This window comes from Stegostoma tigrinum, chromosome 12, assembly GCF_030684315.1.
Source record: "Stegostoma tigrinum isolate sSteTig4 chromosome 12, sSteTig4.hap1, whole genome shotgun sequence".
Lineage (NCBI taxonomy): Eukaryota > Metazoa > Chordata > Chondrichthyes > Orectolobiformes > Stegostomatidae > Stegostoma > Stegostoma tigrinum.
Genome location: NC_081365.1, coordinates 45,570,609 through 45,592,741, shown reverse-complemented (window position 1 = coordinate 45,592,741; position 22,133 = coordinate 45,570,609). Strand labels below are relative to the sequence as shown.

Here is a 22,133-nt window from a genome sequence, read left to right as displayed (position 1 = left end):
GACACAGTGAATCTCTCAGATCTAGAGAGAAACCTCACAACTACACAATCTCACATAAATATCAGAGATAGTGGGAACTGCAGATGCTGGAGGATCTGAGATACCAAGGTGTAGAGCTGGATGTACACAGCAGGCCAAGCAGCATCAGAGGAGCAGGAAGGCTGATGTTTCGGGCCTAGACCCTTCTTCAGAAATGGGTCTCGGCCTGAAACATCTGCCTTCCTACTCCTCTGATGCTGCTTGGCCTGCTGTGTTCATCCAGCTCTGCATCTTGTTATCTCACATAAGTATGTTGTTTCCTAGTGCTGCAGACAAAGGAAGTAAAGAGGAGCTCCTGCCTTTTGTGAGCCAGTAATACTAAAACGATGTCTTTGTAGGTGAGGAATCTGCAAAGAGAAACACGTTTTTTCTTAATAATTACCAGAAAAGACTTCTAAATGCAAAATATTTGAGATGTCAGAAGAAAGGTTCAAACTAAGGCTAGTTTTATTTTGGTTAGAACTGATGGATCTACGTTAGCTGTATATTGCTTTTCCTTTGATAAGTATTTTCTGCAACATGGCAAAAATAATGAATGTAAATGCATGAACAGGAGAGAGATTTGGCAGTGAAGTATCACTGGATCCCCAGGAAATGAATGTTTGTTTTGTCTGTGCAATGCGAGTGCAGATTAAGTTAATTGTACCTTGCAGTTAATTATTCACCTATTAGTGATTTATTTTTTAACCTATCTGTGGTAATGAAAACATTTAGTTTGCTGACAAATAAATATTTGAACTTTTTATAGTTGTTTAATGGTTATTTCCAATTGTAATAAATTTTAAAATGAAATCATACATCAACTGACTAATTAAAAATTTTACAAGAACTAATTTTAAAATTCAGCATTATGTTATTGTAGGGATTGTAAGGGAAAGCAGTACGTACAGAAGGAGGTCTTCTGATGCAGGAGTAATCTTTGGGTTCAGGCTTCACATGAGGACATGCCACCCAAGGCTGGTGTATTCATAATATGGCCAAACAGATTGAGTATTGACTTGTAAATCTTTCCAACACATGGCAGTGGCAAATGAAAAGAATGGGTTGGATTTCTGGTCATCTGTGTGATGGGAAGAAATTGGAGTCTTTAACACCATAACTCATTGCTTCAGGCTACAGTGTGCATTGAAACATAGAAAATAGAAGCAGAATTAGGCCATTCAGCCCTTTTAAGCCTGCTCCACCGTGTTTATGGTTATGCTTTATAATTATCCAATTCTATACTTTGTTCCCATTTTCTCACCATATCCTTTGATCACTTTAGCACCAAAAAACTCTAACTGGGGAGGCGGTGGTTGAGTGGTATTTTCGCTAAGCAATTAATGCTGAGACCCACATAATGTTCTGGGATAAAATTGTTTCAGAGTTAGTAGGGACTGCAGATGCTGGAGAATCTGAAATAACAAGGTATAGAACTGAATGAACACAACAGATCAAGGAGCATCAGAGGAGCAGGAAGGTTGACATTTCAGGCCTAGATCCTTATGCATCTGCAGTTCCTACTATCTCTGAAACAATTTTAACCCCACTGCGAAGCCTAGAAGGGTCTAGACCCAAAACGTCGGCCTTCCTGCTCCTCTGATGCTGCTTGGCCTGCTGTGTTCATCCAGCTCTACAGCTTGTTATCTCTAATGTTCTGGGGACCCAGGTTTGAATCCCATCCATGCAAACGGTGGAATTCAAAATCAATAGAAATCTGGAATTAACAGTCTAATAATGATAGTGTTAATTGTCAGCAAAAGTACATCTGGTTTGCTAGTATCCTTTAGGGAGAGGAAATTGCTAACCTTACTCAGTCTGGGATACATGTGACTCCAGATTCACAGCAATGTGTTTGAGTCTTAACTCAGGAACCCAATTAGGGATGGGTAATAAATGTTGGCTTAGCTAGTAATGCCCATGAGTGAACAAAAAAAACCAAAAAAAAAATGTTCACTGCACTGTTGGTGAAGAAATTTCTTCTCCTCTCGGTCTGAAAAAGCATGTCCTTAAATTGAGATCCTGGGTCTGGACTCTCTGGTCAACGGGAACATCCTTCCTGCATTTACTCTGTCTAGTCCTGTTAGAATTCTGTAGGTTTCTATGAAATTCCCCCCTTATTCTTCTAAACCCCAATGAGTATTGTCCGAGCCGATCTGGTCTTTCCTTATGCGTCAGTCCTACCGTTCCAAGAATCAGTCTGGTAAATCTTCAATGCATTCCCTTTCAGAGCCAGAACATCTGTTCTTGGACAAGGAGACCAAAACTACACACATTGCTGCAGGTATGGTCTCACCAAGGCCCAGTACAATTGCAGCAAGACACCACTGCTGTACTACAAGAATCCTCACACTATGAAGGCCAATACACAATATGCAATGTACCATCTCTACCACATGTGGAACCTACATGTGTGTCATCAGCGATTGGTATACAAGATACCCAGGTCTCATTGCACCTCCCCGTATCCCAATCTATCAACATTCAGATAATAATCTACCTTCCTATTTTTGCAACCAATGTGGAGAGCTTCACATTTATTATACTTCATCTAACATGCCTTTGCTCTCTCAATCAACCTGTCCAAGCCAAACAGAAGCATTTTTGCTTCCTCCTCATGGTTTACCCTCTCACCCATCTTTGTGTCTCAGAAACTTAGAGATATTCCATTCAATTCCCCTTGTCTGAATCATTAGTACAGCTAATCGTCTGTATCTGCGAGAGTTCCATTCCTGAGAACCCTTGTGAATGATGAAATTCGCGAGTGCAGAATTTGGAGAAATATGCGAGTTTTGTCTCCGGATGTTGAATTCTGTTGTTACTTTGTTACTTTATTTTGGAATGGATAGGCAAATTCACAATTTGTGATTTCACAAATGCAGAGATTTTACTGTGTATATTGTGAATAGCTGGAGTCCAAGCACCGATCCCTGCAGCAAACTGACAGTTACTGGCTGCCACTCAGAAAAAGACTCATTTACTCCTGCTCTTTGTTTCCTGTCTATCCACCCAGTTTTCTGTCCACATTAGTATATGACCCCAAATCCCATACACTTAAAGTGCAACCACGAGCCATTGAGGCAGCAGGTTATTTGGATGGTGGATGTGAGAAAAAATGAGTACCTGCCTAGGATTCAGAGCCTGCCTCCTTACCTTACCTGTGGTGGAGGTCACAGTGCTGTGGGTTAGATCTGTCTTGGTCAGAGAACTCAAGAAGGGGAGAATATGTAGGCAATGATTGTACTACTGTTGTCTTATTTACCTGTTTATCCTGAGCTGAGAAACTAACTACATTCTATTGCAACTTCAGAAATGCCATGCTTGGGAGTTTTGCAAAGAAAGTCTATTATTAGACACATTGTTTGTTAAAGAGTTTTTAATTGGTGGCTGTTATTTGGTAAGCTTCAATTTGCCTTGAAATTTTTAACCAGAACAAGAGGACAACCTCATCATTGATGTGAATATGTAGTTTCTATGAGGGACTAAAATGCACTGATAACTTGTTCATAATTGCCTTGTTAAACGTATTTCATTTACAACAAAGTTTATATTTCATTCAAGAAATGTGACAGCCAGTGATGTATTTATATTGATTAAAATGGGGTAATCAGATTTCTCTTCAAATTTTAATAGCCCTAACAAGACCATAAAACAATGCCTATTAAAGATCTCCAAGTGTGGGGCTGGATGAACACAGCAGGCAAAGCAGCATCTCAGGAGCACAAAAGCTGATGTTTTGGGCCTGGACCTTTCATCAGAATAGGGGGATGGGGAGAGGATTCTGAAATAAATAGGGAGAGAGGGGGAGGCGGACCGAAGATGGATAGAGGAGAAGATAGGTGGAGAGGAGAGTATGGGTGGGGAGGTAGGGAGGGGATAGGTCAGTCCAGGGAAGACGGACAGGTCAAGGGGGTGGGATGAGGTTAGTAGGTAGGAAATGGAGGTGCAGCTTGAGGTGGGAAGAGGGGATAGGTGAGAGGAAGGAAGATCTATTTTGTTTTGGCTATGAGACAATTCCATCCACAAATCTTGTGAAGTTCAAATATCTGCTGTTTTTTGGTATTTATTGTGTACAAGCTCTGTCAGACTCAAGCTACCTAGTATGGAGACAGCTGGATGCAGCTCAGAATTGACACAATTAAGTGGAAAGCTTTTTGCATTTTCTACAGCTGGAGACATGGCAGTGCTCCTCCGGTTGCACAGAGCAACTGTGGGTTGTTCACCCTCACCAACCAGAGACCCTAGATCCCCTCCCTCCCTCCCCACCACTATATGTTCAACTTTGCAGCTGCTTCCACCAACATCCTCATCTTATAAGATTGAGAGGTGCAGATTATGTGAGGTGAGCTGTGTCAAGCATTCATCGGCATCTACAACTTGGCTGACTTATTCAAATGGACCGACAGACAGCTTAACTTCTGTCCTTAAGCCTGCCTCTGCAGGTGAGCCATTGCAACGCAACATGAGAGTAGCAATGTGTCTGCAGCACTCAAATAATGCGACTCAAAATTAGACTTAGTCTCTGACCATTAGACCATGACATTACATGTTGGTCTGTAAGAGAGAATCATGTGGTCTACCAGCTGTCGTTCTTCAAAGTGACAATTAATAATGTTTTGCTGCAAGATTGGAGATTTTCCAATTTGCCTAAATAACATGTTTATTGAGTAACTTATATTTCTTTATCTTCATAATACATTAGTGTGTAAAGCAGAGTTTTGTCCGTCTGCTCCAGACTGATAAAATTTATATCTCTTTACATGTTGAAAGGATCCTTTTATATTAAATAATTTTAGCACAACTGGTCACAATTCAGTGCCCCAGCATTAATTAGTAATATGACTTTAAGCCTGTGGAAATAAAAAAAACACTCAGTTTGGTAGAGAGGCTTATCAGTTTCCTGAAATAATGAACAGGACAAAAACTGTTAAAGGTGCACAGAAGAACTTTCTCTTACACTTGGTGGTAACATACCTGACACAGAAGCATTTTTTTCTTGGGGACTGTACAAATTATTATTTCCCATTTTATGTAACAAAACTGTGAACTTGTTTTGTAAAGATACTGCACCTAACTGAAATATTTGCTTTAGATTGAGAAGTAGTTCCATTCCTTAGATTTAGAAAGCTGAACTTAGCCATGAGCTTCAGTTTACCACAAAAATATACATTGTTCATTTTTCATTGAACTGTCAGCATACTGCTCACAATTATTCAAGTTTGAATTGTGTTGTTCAATTTTATAATAAATAAGAAGAAAGGTTAATGTCCCCTGTAAGTTATAATTTATAAATAACCCTGTTTTGATATTTGCCAGATTTTTTTTTCTCAAGAAACCTCCAAACCATCACTGCCACCTTTCATGTTGTGCCTTTATCAGTCACATGGTTATCAGAGACAAATGATCAGCAATGCCTATTGGTCAGCAGCAACTGCATTATGTTAGTCAGAGATGATAGGAACTGCAGATGCTGGAGAATCCAAGATAACAATCTGTAGAGCTGGATAAAGGGTCTAGGCCCGAAACGTCAGCCTTCCTGCTCCTATGATGCCGCTTGGCCTGCTGTGTTCACCCAGCTCTACACCTTGTTATCTCACGTTATGTTAGTCATACTGTTTGGGCAGAGCAACCTCAGTACTTAAAAGAAATAAGCAATGGTGGGAATGAAACACTCCAATGAGCTGTTGTTTCTAAATACAAGTTTGCCAAATTCTTATCTCGCTTAGTCAATCTCTTTTCAGTGTCAGTCAAATGATGTTTTTTTGTTTAAATCCGATCAGTCACATATTTACAATTTCATGTGTAGAAGGGAATAGAAACAAAATGTACATTTGAAACAAAATGTACTATCAGTCAAAGGTACACGTACAATTTTTTTCCATTAAGAAGTACTGTCTCTTTATTACTATAGGCCATTGGCTCAATTTTAAATACCTTGAGGTCAGAGAAAAATTATTTGAAGACTGGCACCTCCACATTTTCCCAAAGCATTAGAGTTTACCAGTGCTCATCACCCTATTTTCAACCCTCTGGCATTTCTAAAGTTCAGACTCCACAGTTGGGTGAATGCTTTCAATCTCCAAAGAACAAGCCTTTTTTGAGCTCTCTAATTTCCCATATATACTTGGAACTTGAGACTTGGATCAAATATCACTATCAATTTCCAAGCGTTCTCTTTTCTTTTGTTTTGCTTTGTTCTTTACAATACCACTAGAATTAGCATCTCCCATCCCTCCATCCATAGCTCCTGTAGCACGTGTAAGAACCGAACATTAATGTGTTGCATGATATTTGACACAATTGAACATCATAGGAGAGCTTCAAATTACGGTCAACACACACATGCACGTTTCAATAGAGTTAATTGGTAGTGACCAGGAACCTTTCCAGTTTGAGGGCATTGGGCCAATTTAATTAGTGTCAGTGCTCTACCAGATGAGATCACCCAAGTCAACATGGAAAGGGCTCAAACGTGAAATCTCCCTGCTGTGCATGGATCAATACAGTTTAATGTGTGATTAACTACAAAGCTGTCAATTTATTTTTAAATGACAACATATTTTCTGCATAAAACTACATTATTAAATGTTGATATTTGACCTACAGTTTTCTCTATCCTGTATATCTTTGGTTTAATTTTGCCACTTATGAGTTATTGAAAGGAAACTCTGATTTATTACAGGAAGTTAAAGAATGAACTCATCAAAATCCGAGGTTCTTCAATAAATCGAAGAAAGCAGCAAATCAGTGACCGAGTCTGTAAACGATGTCAGAAGACACTTGGCCTAATCTTCTGCAGAGGAGACCTGTGCCAGACATGCAATGACCGTGTGTGTACACAATGTCGAGTTATAGTCAATGATGGGACCTGGAAGTGCACTGTGTGCGCTAAAGTTGCGTATGTATTTCATTTTAAAGCAAGTAATAATCAATAAAGTAAGCCAAATAATTCTATAATGCTACCTATTTATGATCAAGGCATTTTGCAACATAGTCTTAGTCACAGTCACAGATACAGGCAACCACAATCATAATGAACCATTGCTGTTCCTGTCACAGTTTATCTCCTGTCAACACCCACATTATGAACATATACTGTGCTATCTCTTGTATATGTTATCATCAAAATGACACTCATCGTGCACTATATCTAGAAATTAACTATAGAACCGCTAAAGCTCAAACATGCCTGAAAAGTCACTTTCATTTTAAATGTTTGTTTTATCTCTGTAAGGGAAAAACAAAATGGCATATTTATTTCATCTTTTAAATAATTGTGTGCTGTGAATACAATGTATGTTTGCCTGTCACATTACTGCTTATTTCCATTATTACAACACATGTTCACAACAAATGAAAATTTGCCGGCAAAATGCATTCATGGAGGTGCTGAACAGTAAAAATGGCTCTTATAAAATCCTAATATAATTTATCATAAGTCTATATTATGTCAATTTCACAATTTAATCACTGTAATTTCATTAATACATGCCAATTTAGTGGAAACCAAAATAAATAGGCTTACACTGGCCACTAATCAGACACAACCAAGACTTATTGACTCATTTCAAACAGCTGAAAACTAAGAAGTTTGGAGTTTTTAAATATAATTTTAATACTTTTAAATGCGGTGATTGCATTCACTCTAATTAGCCACAAATATTGTTTCACTATTTGATATTTATTGTTCTGCATCTTCAAAATACAGAAAGAAATCTAATAGAATCATTCAGCACAGAAATAGACCCTTAGGTCCAACTAGTCCATGTTGAACATAATCCCCAAATAAACTAGTCCCACCTGCCAGCTCATGGCCCATATCTGTCCAAATCTTTTCTATTCAAGTACTTAGCCAAATGTCTTTTAAATGTTGTAATTGTAAGCACATCCATCACTTCCTCAGGACTCTCATAAATTCAATTTTACTGAGACATTGCTTTTATAATATTTTGTTAGTATGACTTTTCAGGAAGTACCAAAGCAAAAATTCTAATACATCCCCATTGCAAAATGCGTGCTTGTACATTTTAGGACATGGCTCTAATAATGGTTCTGTAGGGAAGTGGACTCATTTGGGTTTGCAAATTTTTCTGAACAAATCGCCTTACAAAGAATACCAGAAGATGACAGATTCTATTCAATAGTAAATCTGTGCTACCTCTTAAGAAGGTTTAAAAAATAGAAACAGAGTAGGCTATTTATCCCTTTTGAACCTATTAGCTATTCAATTCTTTCATTGCCATTCTACCTTAATTTTACCTTCTCATATCTCCAATCTGTAATTTCATTGGGAATATATCTTAAAATCTATTAAAGTTCTCTTAATCTCCTGAAAAGTTGAATGAGCATCCACAGAGCTATAAAATTCCAAAAATCAACAACCTTCTGAGCAGAAGTATTTATCGTTATCTTGGTACCAAATGGCCAATCTTTTATTCCAAGACTGTGATGCCTAGTGTTAGACTAACTAACCAAGGTAAACACCTTTCTAGCATGTACACAGTGAACCATTCAAGAATTTCATATGTGGTCTGTGTCTCTTACCTATCTCTAATTTCCCTTGTGAAGGTGGTGGTGAGTCATTTTCTTGGAGCCACCAACATCATTTGGTGTATCTACATACACAATGCTGTTATGAACACATCGCTAAGATTTTTACCCAGTGTCGGTGATAGAGAAATGGTATCATTTCAATTCAAGATAGCCTGTGACTTGGAAGGAAAGCTGTAGATGGCAGTCTTCCCATGTGTCTGCTGCCCTTGTCCTTCTGGGTAGTGGAGGTCATAGTGCTAATGAAGGAGGCTCAGCATGTTGTTGCTGGGCATCTAGTAAATGGTACACCTTGTTCTCTTTCTGTGCTGGAGTGGAGGCTATGTATTTTTAAGGTGCTGAATGGGGTGGCAATCAGGCAGGTTCTTTGTCTTTCCCTGAATGGTGTTGAGTTTCTTAGATTTTTTTTTAATATGAACACGTCAGGCAAGTAGAAGGCGCTCCATCACAATTCTGTCTTCTGCCACAGAGACCGGAAGTAGGCACTGAGGAGTCAAGAGGTGAATTTTTCACTGCAATATTCCCAATCTCTGACCAGCTCCTGTAACCACAGTGTTTAAACTGCCAGACCACCTTCTGATCATTGGTAACGCCTGGGATGTAAATGGTAGGGGATCCAGCAATGATAACATCTTTGAATGTCAAAGAACGTTACTCAGGGTTCTTTCTAGGGGGTGATAGCCATCACCTTGCATTTAAGCAATGGGATTGTTACTTGCCATTTCTCAGTCCATGTCCGAAGGTTGTCCAGGTCGTGCTGTATATGTGTGCACATTGCTTCATCATCTGATGAGTTATGAATAAGACTGAACATTGTACAGTCATCAGTGAGTATTCCCATTTCTCATCTTCTAATGGAAGGAAAGAAGGTAATTGACAAACCAGCTGAATATCTCAAACTGAGCGTCAATGAGCAGATTGTTATGAAGTATATTCTGTTCGATTACACTGTCAATGACACCTTCCATCACTTTGCATCTGATTTGAAAATAATTGTCCAGTTTGGATTTGTCCTGCTGTTTCTGGACTTGCAATCAGGAAAATTGCCTAAGTATCCTAACTACACTAGATCAGCTTGACTCGGATATGGCTAGTTCTGGACAAAGGTCTACAACTTGTGATGCTATTTGGGCCTGTCATCTTTGCTGTAATTCAGTGCTTGATATAATATGAATTAAATCAAATTGACTAAAGACTGGAATCCATGATGCTGAGGATGTCAGGAGGAGGCTGAGATGGATCTCTTGAGTATTTGTGGTTGACTGTGGTTGCAGGGGCTTTATCCTTGTCTTTTATACGTATATGCTAGACTTTACAATCATCCAGGATTTAGATGCAAGGCGCAAAGGAGATTTACCAGGATGCTGCCAGGAATGGAGGGCAGGTCTTATGAGGAAAGGTTGAGTTAGTTAGGGCTTTTCTCATTGGAGTGAAGAAGGATGAGAGGTGACTTGGTGGATGTGTACAAGATGATGAGAGGCATAGATAGAGTGGATAACCAGAGTTTTCCCCAGGGTGGAAATGACGATCATGAGAGGGCATAACTCTACGGTGATTGGAGGAGGGTATGGGGAGATGTCAGAGATAGGTTCTTCAGAGAGAGAGTGGTGGCTGTGTGGAATGCGCTGTCAGCAGTGGTAATAGAGTCAGATACATTAGGGACATTTGAGCAATTCCTGGATAGGCACATGGATGATAGTAAAATGAAGGGTATGCAGGTTAGTTTGATCGTGGAGTAGGATAATAGGTTGGCACAATATCGTGGGCCGAACAACCTGTACTGTTCTATGTTCTATATGTCTGAGGAGCATCCTCTGCTTATTAATTGTTTATTTATCCACCACCCCAGCCTACTCAGTCTCACTTCACTACCTCAGTTCTTGAGCATGTCTAGGAAACATTGTTGCACTACCTCCAAGGCTATTGTAACCTTCCATCAGCAAAGAGACAAACACTGCACAGCATTCACAGTATGTTCTCATCAAAGCCCCACCTAATTTCAGTAAGGCTTCTTTATTCTTAAAATAATTTGATGAGATTAGCAAAGCAAGAATTTGCCCTTTGAAATCCATGTTGACTTAATTAAGACTCTATCGTAATATTTTCAGTTTCTAGATGTTTTTCCTTTTATTATTTAGTTAGAATTGCATTAGTGTTCCTACAGCCAATATGATGTTGTCCAGCTGGTTTGCAGTTTGCTGGACGTTTGCCATCATCCTTAAATATCGATATAATCAACACCAGTCTAAGGCAGGATGTTAAATAGTAATAAGGTCCCTGGTATGTTGTTCCTGGATATTTTAACCCATGCGCAAGAAATATAAAACCAGTTTAATTAGATTTTATTTCCTTTCTTCATTCATTGAAATCATCTTTCAGTGTTACATTCACTTGATCCATCTCCATGACTTGTTTTTTTTAATCTTGCGATATGGAGGCTGCTGACTGGACCAGCATTTATTGCCCTTGAACTGAGGCTTGCCAGGCCAATTCAGAGGGCAGTTAATAGTCAGCCACACTGCAGTGGGTCTGGATTCACGTTTAGGCCAGTCCAACTAAAGACAATAGATTCCTGCCTGAAAGGAGTTTAATGAAGCAGGTGAATTTTTATGACCATAAACAATGGCTACATGGTCACTCTGAGACCAGAATTTTGTTAAATGAAAATGTAACCACATATCAGGGTGGGATTCAAACCCACATCCCCAGAACATCAGGGTTCTGCATTACTAATCTGGTAGCATTGTGACACCACAGTGTCCTCACTGGCTGAAGCAAAATATCTATTTCACATTTCTGCTATTTTGTAGTCACTGGATATATCCTCGTAGTTCCAAGTTCCACAATTCTCATCCTAATTTTCCTTTTTGCATAAAGTTACCTGGCTATACAATGTTTTATATTTCTCAATAATTGAAGTTCATTGTTTCTCTTTAGCTTAATTATTTTCTTCTAACTTCATTCCTAGTCTCGTCATAGTTTCCCTCGTCATCACTCATGCTATCCAATTTTTCTATCTCCATCATTTTCCTTGCCATCAACACTCCCTTTTCAAAAAAAATGTATGTAGATAATTCTGGCTGCACCAGCATTTATTGCCTTTCCATGATTGCCCTTGAGAAGATGATGGGGACCTGCCTTCTTGAACAGCTACTTTGTGTGATGTAGGTACACTTGCAATGCAATAGGGGTGTGAGTTCTATGATTTCAGCCCAGTGACAGTGATGGCACAATAGTACAAAGAAGTACAGTTCCTTGTGAGGATGGTGTTCGGAGCTGTACCTTGCGCTTAGAGGGGTTTTCGAATATCTGCTGCCCTTGTCCTTCTAGGTGATATAGAGCGTTGGAAGAATCTGTCAAAGGAAGCTTGGTGAGATGTTGTAATGCATCTTGGAAATTGGGTACATGCATGGAAACTTTGTTCTTAATATCTTTGCAAAAATTTGTAGCTCAGGTTGTGGATGCAGTTGTTCATTAGCTCACTGAGCTGGTTCCTTTGTGGTGTACAGACATTTTGTTGCCCTTCTAGGCAATATCATCAGTGTGACCTATAATCGAAGCGTTGGTGTTCTGCTTCCTTCTGGATCTGTGTGATGGTCTTGTCGCTTCCGCTTCTGTTGTTTTCACAGCGGTCTGTACACTGGGTCTACTTCTATGTGTTTGGTAATTGAGTCCCGTCATGAGAACCAGGCTTCCAGAAATTCCCTGGCATGTCTGATGTTGCCTAGAAGGGTAACGAAACTTCCGCACACCGTAGAACTGGCTCAGCGAGCTAACCACCAACTGCTCTGATACTTTGTGTCAGTGATGAAGAGAATTAATGTTAAAAGGTGATAGGCCAAGTGACAATCAAGCAGGCTGCTTTCTACTGGATGATGTCAAGTGCATGAGTAATCCATCATGCTCCTGACTTATGGTTTTTTAGATGAAGAGATTTTGGGTAATCAGGAGGTGACTAACTTGCTGCAGATATCCCAGCCACTGTCCTGCTTTTGTATCTGTCATGTTTAAATGGTTGGCCCAGTTCCGTTTCTGATCAATGTTAAACCCCGTGATGCTGATAATCAGGGATTAAGCAATGATACTGCAAATGAATGTCAAATGGCACTGATTGATTAGATTCCGTCTTGCTGGAAATCATCCTAGTGTGGCACAAATGTTACTTACCACTGATTAGCTCAAGCCTAGATATTCTCCAGGTTGTGCTGCATTTGCACACGGACTGCTTCAGTATTCAAGGAGGTGCGAATTCTGCTGAACATTGTGCAATCATCCACAACTATCCCCTTTTCTGATCCTATGATGGAGGTAAGATCATTGATGAAGTAGCTGAAGGTGCTTGAGCCGAGAACACTACCCCAAGGAACTTGTGCAAAGATGTCGTGATGTTCTCTTTTATCCATGTTGTCTTGTTGATGTTCAGTTTGTTCTAGATTTTTAAGCAGTTTTTTTTAAATGCTTCCCATTATTGTTTTTGCTTCATTGTGTGGTAATATTGTTGTCCTTTTTTTTAACAGTTCTGTTCTTAAAATCGCAAAAAATTGCTTTCCCAAATCCATTGTCCTGTCCTTTGTCATATTCATGCCTCTCTTCATTATCCTTTACCATGTTATTAATATGGACAGGGTCAATAGCTCAGTTGACTAGATGGTTAGAGTGTGATGTAGAATAAAACCAACAGTATGGGTTCAATCCTTGTGCCAGCTGTGGTAGATCATGGAGTCCTGTCACCTCACCTTACCCTATGCTTGTGGGTGGTTACCTTCAAGCTGTACATAACCAATTGAGCCTCTTGAGACCAAATGAGTAAATGTTGGACTTACATGTTTGATTAGAAAAAACTCCTATACAGTGTCATTACAACAGGTGATCTGTTCATTCTTGAATTTCTATTTGTGACTGTAAGATCTCCTATATTACCAGAGATGAAAAAGTACTATAGGAATACAAATCCCTCTGAAAATATTACGCCTAAAGCTACTGGGCTACAGCAGTGAATGATTCATCACCGATCACAACACTGTTAGGCAGCACCCCTGCTAAAAACTGCCTGCAGGTATCAGGGAAAGGAATAAATCAAGCATGTCTATGATGGTTTCCACAGTCAAGAGCTTGTCACTGTGTGTACAGAGTGCATTGCTGCAGGTATAGAAAGTCAAGCAGTGAGTTCATCAGAAATTATGTTTCCTCTTGAACGCTCCCTGTAGTTCAATCAGATCTCAGAGCTAAACATAGTCCTCAACCAATATTTTGTGCAGAGTATCAGAACACAAAAGAATTAGCAGTGATCTTAGCAACACTCTATCAAGTACAGTAAAGGACATGAGAATCCAGCTTGATCAATTCCTAGTACACACACCATGTCTAAAACTGGGCCTGATTTTGAACAAAGTTCTCTTGGGCGACAAGATAACCAAGCGTGGAGCTGGATGAACACAGCAGGCCAAGCAGCATCTCAGGAGCACAAAAGCTGATGTTTCGGGCCTAGACCCTAGAGATGATGAAGAGTCTAGGCCCGAAACGTCAGCTTTTGTGCTCCCGAGATGCTGCTTGGCCTGCTGTGTTCATCCAGCTCCACACTTTGTTATCTTGAATTCTCCAGCATCTGCAGTTCCCATTATCCCTTGGGTGACAGTCTGCTTGGAGTTTGCACATTCTCTCCATGTCTGCGTGGATTTCCTCTGGTTGCTCCAGTTTCCTCCCACAGTCCAGAGATGTGTCGGCTAGATGGATTGGCCATGCTAAATTTCCCCTAGTGTTCAGGGATGTATAGATTAGATGAGTTACTGCGGATGTGTCTGGGTGGGATGAGGGTCAGTGTGGACTTATTAGGCTGAAGGGCCTGGTTCCACACTGTAGGGATTCTACATACATGATATCATAGGAAATCAATTTGCTTAATCTTTTACCTACCTCTATAACCAAATAATTTTGGGTTAATTGAGCTTTGCCTGATAATTTGCCTCTTTTTCAATCATTTTCCTAATTTTTACCCATGTTTCTTTCTCCACCTACCTTCTGCCATAAGCTTCGTGGACCACCTATTAATGGACCGACATTTTTAAAATCTCATCTCTATTTACCTGCTGAGCTTTGATTTACATTATGGTTGTCCACCTCATTCTCATTCTCCTTGTTCTTATAAACAGTAAATGGATAAGATCTATCGGAAAAAATACTGCATCTACAGGACCACTTGTTCACCCTGTCCTAAGTTCCATATTGCTGACTCTGTGACGATGACACCTTTTGTCTGTATAGTCATGGACCTATGATTTCCTCTGAATGAACCTAACCTTATTTTAGGGTGTATCTGTCTCTCTCTTTCCAGCTCATGGCAGAGTCGAGTGACTCTAATCAGAATGAGCTCCTGCATCTGAGGAAATCCAGGACGATCTCACTGTACACAAAATCTCACATCCTCCATTCCCAACGTATAGTTTGTCCATCTAATTCTAATCTCATTTTTTTTCAATAAAGTGAGGTTAATAGCTTTTGTTTTTAAAAAATACTTAACTTGCTCATCCTTTGAGCTTCTCCTATGTGCTTGGTATGACATGAACTCTTTTTGAGATCTTCTCTAGGGCTAGTATTGATAACTAGTTATCTTAGACCAGGTTTAATGTTCTTTATTATGCAGAACATTGCTGTTTTTTACAGTTAAACATTTAAAAACTTGGAAAATAATTTGATTAGTTTTCTCCAGATCCACCACTTCTCTCTTGTCCTGATTTTGGGATTTCTTTTTGGGCTATCTCTCTGTATCTCCTGGCTATTGCTCTACTGAGTTCAATTATGCCATTTGGCATTGTAGGAGATTCAACAGCAGAGGCTTGCTGGTAGAAAGAGGCTATGATGTTTCAACCTTCTAGAGTCAAATCCATTTAGGAAAATCATAAATATTGTGAAGAGTTTTAAAAAAAACTCTTGTGAAATAGTAGACTGTCCTGTCTTTAAGTTTCACAGAATTTCTGCAGGTTTGTATTGAGGTAACTATGTGAAACCCTTGCATTGAAGTTGTTTTCCACTATCAAGAGGATTATTGATAAGATAAAAAAAACATATTGCAAAAACAATTTATTTCAAAGGTGTGTGTATTTGCATTTTTGAAAAGGCATTCTGTATAAATTTTAGGAAAATAGGAAGAATAAATTTTGATGTAGGTAATGGACAAAAGTTAAGAGGTAGAAAGAAAACAAGGGACAAACCAAGGCAGCAGTGGATAAGAGAAATAAACAAGAAGAAGTCAGAGAAAAGAGATTGAGATAATGAAGAGGAGGCAGAGGAAAGAAGGAGGAGATAGAATCAGTATGGCTCCGTTATTGTACCCTCACCACTCGGTCAGGAGGCTATGTTTTACAAATTCTTGAGGAGCACATAGACTAAAGTGATATTATTATTATTATTGAAGTGATATTTTCAGAAGTAGCAGCTCTGAGATGTTACAGCATCCAGAGCTGAATTAATAATTCTTTGGGCTGTTGCTGTTTCTCTCCCTCAGCAATATTATTTATTTCATACCATTGTTTTGTTGGCAAAGATCTGAAAGGTTAAGTTTTAGGTTTAACTAAACCTCTGTAGCATTAAAAGAAAAGGAGAAAGCATATAATGTGGCAAAGGTCAGTGGGAAAGCAGAGGACTGGGAAGCCTACAAAGACTAATAGAGGGCAACAAAAAGAAATGAGGAGGGAGAAGATTAAATATGAGGGTAAGCTAGCCAGTAATATAAATGCAGACACTAAGAGTTTCTTTAGATATCTGAAAGGCAAAGGCAGACATTGGACCACTGGAAAATGATGGTGTAGAGATAGTAGTGGGGAACAAGGAAATGGCTGAGGAACGGTTTCACAGGTCGGTGCAACATCGAGGGCCAAAGGGCCTGTACTGCGCTGTTATGTTCTATGTTCAAGAGCAAGTGGCAATCATTAAAAAATGAGCTCAGTTTTACTTTGTAGTCTTGTATGTAATAATTCTGCAAATATACACAATACATAGTTTATTCAAATAGATTTTTGGAAAATTTAATGTCAAATAAACTGAACTTACAAAATGAATTTAGTGTAGAAAAATGAAGCATAAAATGGAGTGTCAGGGTACCTTATCTTTAGACTACATCTATACAAAAATTATTAGTAGAAAGTGTTGCTTGGGAACATGATTCACATAGAAACATAGAAGATAGGAGCAGAAGGAGGCCATTTGGCCCTTCAAACCTGCTCTGCCATTCTTCACAGTCATGGCTGATCGTCCAAATCCATAACTTAATCCTGTCTTCTCTCCATAACCCTTTGTCCCATTCACAAAGTGCTATATCTAGTCTCCTCTTGAATTCATTCCATGTTTTGGCATCAACTACATTCTGTCGTAATGAATTCCACAGGTTCACCACTCTGTGTGAAGAAATGTCTCCTCATTTCCATCCTAAATCATCTATCCCAAATCCTCATACTGTGACCCCTGGTTCTGGACACATCCACCATCTGGAACATCATCGCTGCATCTACCCTGTCCAGTCCTGCTGGAATTTTATAAGTCTGAGATCTCCCCCTTATTCATCTGAACTCCAGCAAAAGCAATTCCAACCAAGTCAATCTCTCCTCATATGTCGGACCTGCCATCCCTGGAATCAGCCTGGTAAACCCTTGAGAGCAAGAGCATCCTTGTTCAGGAAAGGAGACCAAAACTGCATGCAATATTTTAGGTGTGGTCTCACCAAGGCCCTATATAACTGCAACAACACATCCCTGCTCGTGCACTCAAAACCTCTCGCAATGAAGGCCAACATACCATTTGCCTTCTTTACCGCCTGCTGCACCTGCATGCTTACCTTCAGCAACTGGTGCACAAGGTCCCACTGCACATTTCCCTCTCCCAATTTACAGCCATTCGGGTAGTAATCTGCCTTGTTTTTGCTTCTGAAGTGAATAACTTTACATTTATCCGAATTATACTGTGTCAGCCATTGATTTGCCCACTCACCCAACCTGTTGAGATGATGCTGAAGGATCTCTGCATGTTTGTCACAGTTCACCCTCCCACCCAACTTGGTATAATCTGCAAACGTAGAGATGTTACATTTTGTTCCCTCCACCAGGTGATTAATATACATTAGTGAATAGCTAGTGTCTCAGCACCGACCACTATGATATCCCACTAGTTACTGCCTGCTGATTTGAAAATGACCCATTAATTCCTACTCTGTTTCCTCTCTGCTGACCAGTTTCATATCTATCTCAATACACTTCCCCCAACCCCATGTGCTTTAATTTTGCACAATAATTTTTTATGCAGGACTTTGGCAAATGCTTTCTGAAAGTCCAAATATACTACATTGACTGGCTCCCCCTTGTCAACTCTGCTAGTTACAGCTTTACAGAATTCATCAGATTTGTCAAGCATGATTCCCCCTTCATAAATCCACATTGACTCTGTATGATCCTGCCACTGCTTTTCAAATACACAGCTGTAAAATCTTGACCAATGGTAGGCTCACCAGTCTGTAATTCCCTGTTTTCTCTCTACCTTCCTTTTTGAATACTGGAGTGATATTAGCCAACCGCCAGTCTGCAGGGACTGTGCCAGAGTATATAGAATCCTGGAAGTTGGCCACTAATGCATCCACTATTTCTAGAGCTACTTCCTTAAGTACTCTGGAATATAGATTACCAGGCCCTGAGGATTTATCAGCCATCAATCCCAACAATTTTCCCAGCATCATTTCTTTGCTAATACTAATCTCCCTGAGTTCTTCCCTCTCACTAACAATAACTAATGCCTTTTAATGACTAATGCATTACAGTTCACTGGATAAGATTTAAACTCTCAATTACTACATCTTAATAACCCCTTAATATAAGTCAAAGGGAGCACTGGATTCCAAATTTTTAAACAGAAATCCTATAAATTACTGCTGAAAGAAACGTTTATTAGCCATCTAACCTTTAATGAATTTTTTAATACAAGAATATTATGTACTATTGCATGTATTAATGTGCTGTTTGTAGGGTGAGTTTGTTAGAGATGCAAAATAAACAGTCAAAAACAGAAAAATTATAAATATAACACAGATACAGTATTAAAATGTCTTTCTGAATTAAATCTTTGTTTTAATATTGCCATTATTGTTGTAAGCAACAATGTTTAAAAAAATGTATCAAGTAAAACATGAATTAGTAAATAACATGAATTAATTATTTGCCAGATTTAGTTGTTACCAATAATCAATATAAAAAGCCACCAAGAGTGTTTAAAATGGAAAATCAGCAAATTTTATGGCTTAACGAGGTGTAGAGCTGGATGAACACAGCAGGCCAAGCAGCATCAGGGGAGCAGGAAAGCTGACATTTTGGTTATTTCTTTTATGTAGAGCTGCTATTACCTTTCTCTTTCTTTAAACAGAGAGCTGAGGATTGTGACTGGAGAGTGGTTTTTTGAAGCGAGATCAAAACGATTTGAACCTGCATCGGGAATGGGATATGAAATCATCAAACAGTCCATCATCAGGAAACCTATAGGTAGGATATACTGAACATGGTTTTTCTGTACTTCATACAGACAGATTAAAGTCAGCAGAAAAGTTAAGGTATTATCAATTCCAGCATTCATGCTTTTTTACAATTTTCAATAGTGAGCACTAATTAATGTCAAACAACTTTTCAACAGTTCTGAAAATTAACTTTTAATTGTATAGAGTTCCATTCTTTCAGATCTTAAATATTGTAGAAAATCCAGTATTTGAATCTTTTAGTTTCACTTAATGCGATCTTTCCTTTTTTGTTATTTCATTTACTGTGCATGATTTGACTCTGAACTCAATATTCCAGCGGATATTTTCTGATTCAGACATTACACCATCCATTAGCGATGCTTTCATCTGATTTGGTTAAGTAGATGTACACCTTGGGCTGAATTTAATGGCAGTGGGATTGACGACTTGTGGGTAAGCCAGGCACACCTCCACTGTGGCCATTTTCAGAAACACCAAATGAGCAACAGGCTGACAATTACTTGCCATTGAGGCTCTTGTATCTTTAAGTGTGAAAATCCTGTCTCTAAGAGCATCTGGCAATTGGAGGACCAGCAGCTATTCAGGAACTCTACACATCTTAGCCATAACCACCCAGAGAATACACTAAAGCTAGCAAGGCCACAGAAGGTTCCGGTTGAGGGTCTTCACTGTCCATCATCAACAGCACTAACACTGAAGGAGCAGGCCAGGACATTTCTTCTGAGAGGAACTCAGAATGGGGGCAGGGAAGAATTCAGTGGTCCATGTGGGTATTAGTGACATTGGTAGGACAGAGAATGAGGTTCTGCTGAAGGATTATAAGTAGCCTGAAGCTACATTGAAAAGCAGGCCCACAAACGTAATCGTCTCCAAATTATCACCTGAGCCTTGTGCAAATTGGTGTAGGGGAAATAAGACTAGAGAGGTAAATACATCGACATAGCATTGGTGTGGAAGAAACGGGTTCTGATTCATAGAGTACAGGCCCGTGTAATCAGAAAAGAGGGACTCCGAACAGTTGTGTTGGTACAGGTCGCGTTCAAACCATGCTGGGACCAGTGTTCTGACAAATTGTGTAAGTTGACTTATAGATAGGGTTTTAAACTTATTAATAAGGGGTGGAGGGTTTCATTGAAAAGAAGTTTAGAAAAGGCAAAAAGAGAATACAGAGGTGCAGGCTAGTGAAGAGGTAAATGATAATCAGTGTTTGATAGGGAGGGGTAGAAAATATACACAGAAGAGTACAACAGGAATTACAACCTGAGAGAGTACTAATGGTAAAAATTAATGTTTAACGCTCTTTGTCTGAGTGCACACACTATTTGTAACAAGGCAAATGAGTTCATAGCAAGAATATGAATAAATGGGCATGACTTGGTAGCTGTTACAGAGATTTGGTTACAGGGTTACCAGGATTGGAAACTCCATTTTCAAGGGTATTTGATGTTCCAGCAGAATAGGCAAAAAGGAGAAGTTGGTGAGGTAGCTTTGCTCATAAAGGAAGGTATCAGTGCAGTGGTGAGTAGTGATATAGGTGCAATAGTTTATTATGTGGTATTTGTTTGGTTATAATTAAGAGATTACAAGAGTACGTAGTCACTAGTGGGAATCATCTGTAAGAGTTTCCTTACTAGAACAAGGTACAAATCAAGAAATAATGAAGGTGTGCACGAAGGGCACCACAGTTAGCATGGGTGATTTCAATTTGCATATTGGCTCTGAAAATCAGGTGGACAAAGCTAACACGGAAGACAAATTTCTAAAGTGTATCAGGAATTTCTTCTTTGAGCAGTATGTTGCAGAATCTACCTAGGATAAGGCTATTTTAGACCTACTAATATAATGATGTGCAATTAATTTTAAAAAAGTCTCAGTTGAGGATCCTGTAGTGGTTAGAAATCTCAAGATGGTAGTATTTAAAATTCAGTTTGAGGGACAGCATCTCGGGTGTAAAACCAGTGCCTGAGCCTTAAATACGGGCTTTACAGAGGTATGAAGGAGGAGGTGATGTATTTTGACCAATTCCTCCACTATCTCTGCATCTACTTCCCTTTAAAACCCTTGGATGCAGATCCTGGCAACTTGTCTGCCTTTGGTCCCTTTTGTATTTGAGACTTGTTACAAAAATCTTTCTTCCTATTAGCATCTTGCCTCTCTGCTATGTTGAGAAACTTATTCTCTTTCATCGTGAAGTCTGATGCAAAATATTTGTTTAAGTTATTTCCCTGTTCCCCGCTACCCTCCAAGGGTCCAACACACATTTAACCTTTTTTTTAAAGAGGACCTTGCTGTTTGTTTTTGTATTCATTGTCAATTTACTTTCACAATTAATTTCTCCCATTTGTTTGACCTTTTTAGTCATCCACTGTGGGTTCCTAAAAATTGCTCAAACCTCTGGCTACAACATGATTTCATCACTTTGAACATCTTTAGTTTTTTAATTGGATACACTCCTTGTTCACCTTTGTTAACCCTGGATAGTTCAATCTTCTCATCTAGTCCTTCTTTATGACTGCAAAAAAATTTTGTTGAGCATTAAGAAATATCTGCTTAAATGTCTGTCACTATTCATTGATCGACTTTTCCTTTCATCTATTTCCCAGATCTGATAAAGAGCTATTAGATCAGACTCTGTCTTAACCAATTCCTAATCCATAGTAATATATTACCCCCCAATATTGTGAGCTCCTATTTTGAACAATATTTTTTTATGCAGCAACTTAACAAATGTCTTCTGATAATCCAAATTTAGAACAAAATATCAGAACTCTCTGGATTCCAGGAAGGTTTCAGCAGTTTAGAAAGTCCCACCACCACCATTTAAGAAAGGAGAGAGGCAGAAAGCAGAAAATTTTAGGCCAGTTAGCCTAACATCTGTTATTTAAGAAAATGCTAGAATCCATTATTAATGGGGGGAGAAAAAGGTCATTTAGAAAAGCTTACTGCAAATCAAACAGTCCGTGTGATTTTGTGAAAAGGAATTTATTTGACAAATTTGCTCGTGTTCTTTGAGGATATAACAGGGAGAGTTAATAAAGTTGAATCGGTCGATGCAGTG

The 22,133-nt window shown here is 39.1% G+C and overlaps 1 protein-coding gene across 3 annotated transcripts in view; it reads left to right on the top strand.

Annotated features, from left to right (window-relative positions):
- Positions 1 to 22,133, top strand: part of sytl5 (synaptotagmin-like 5) — a 178,816-nt gene that overhangs the window by 98,740 nt on the left and 57,943 nt on the right. For all 3 annotated transcript variants that reach the window (XM_059650317.1, XM_048540619.2, XM_048540620.2), the window contains exons 3-4: positions 6,701 to 6,916; positions 18,967 to 19,082. In XM_059650317.1, coding sequence (XP_059506300.1) covers positions 6,701 to 6,916; positions 18,967 to 19,082 — 332 coding nt within the window. The remainder of the gene's footprint in view (positions 1 to 6,700; positions 6,917 to 18,966; positions 19,083 to 22,133) is intronic.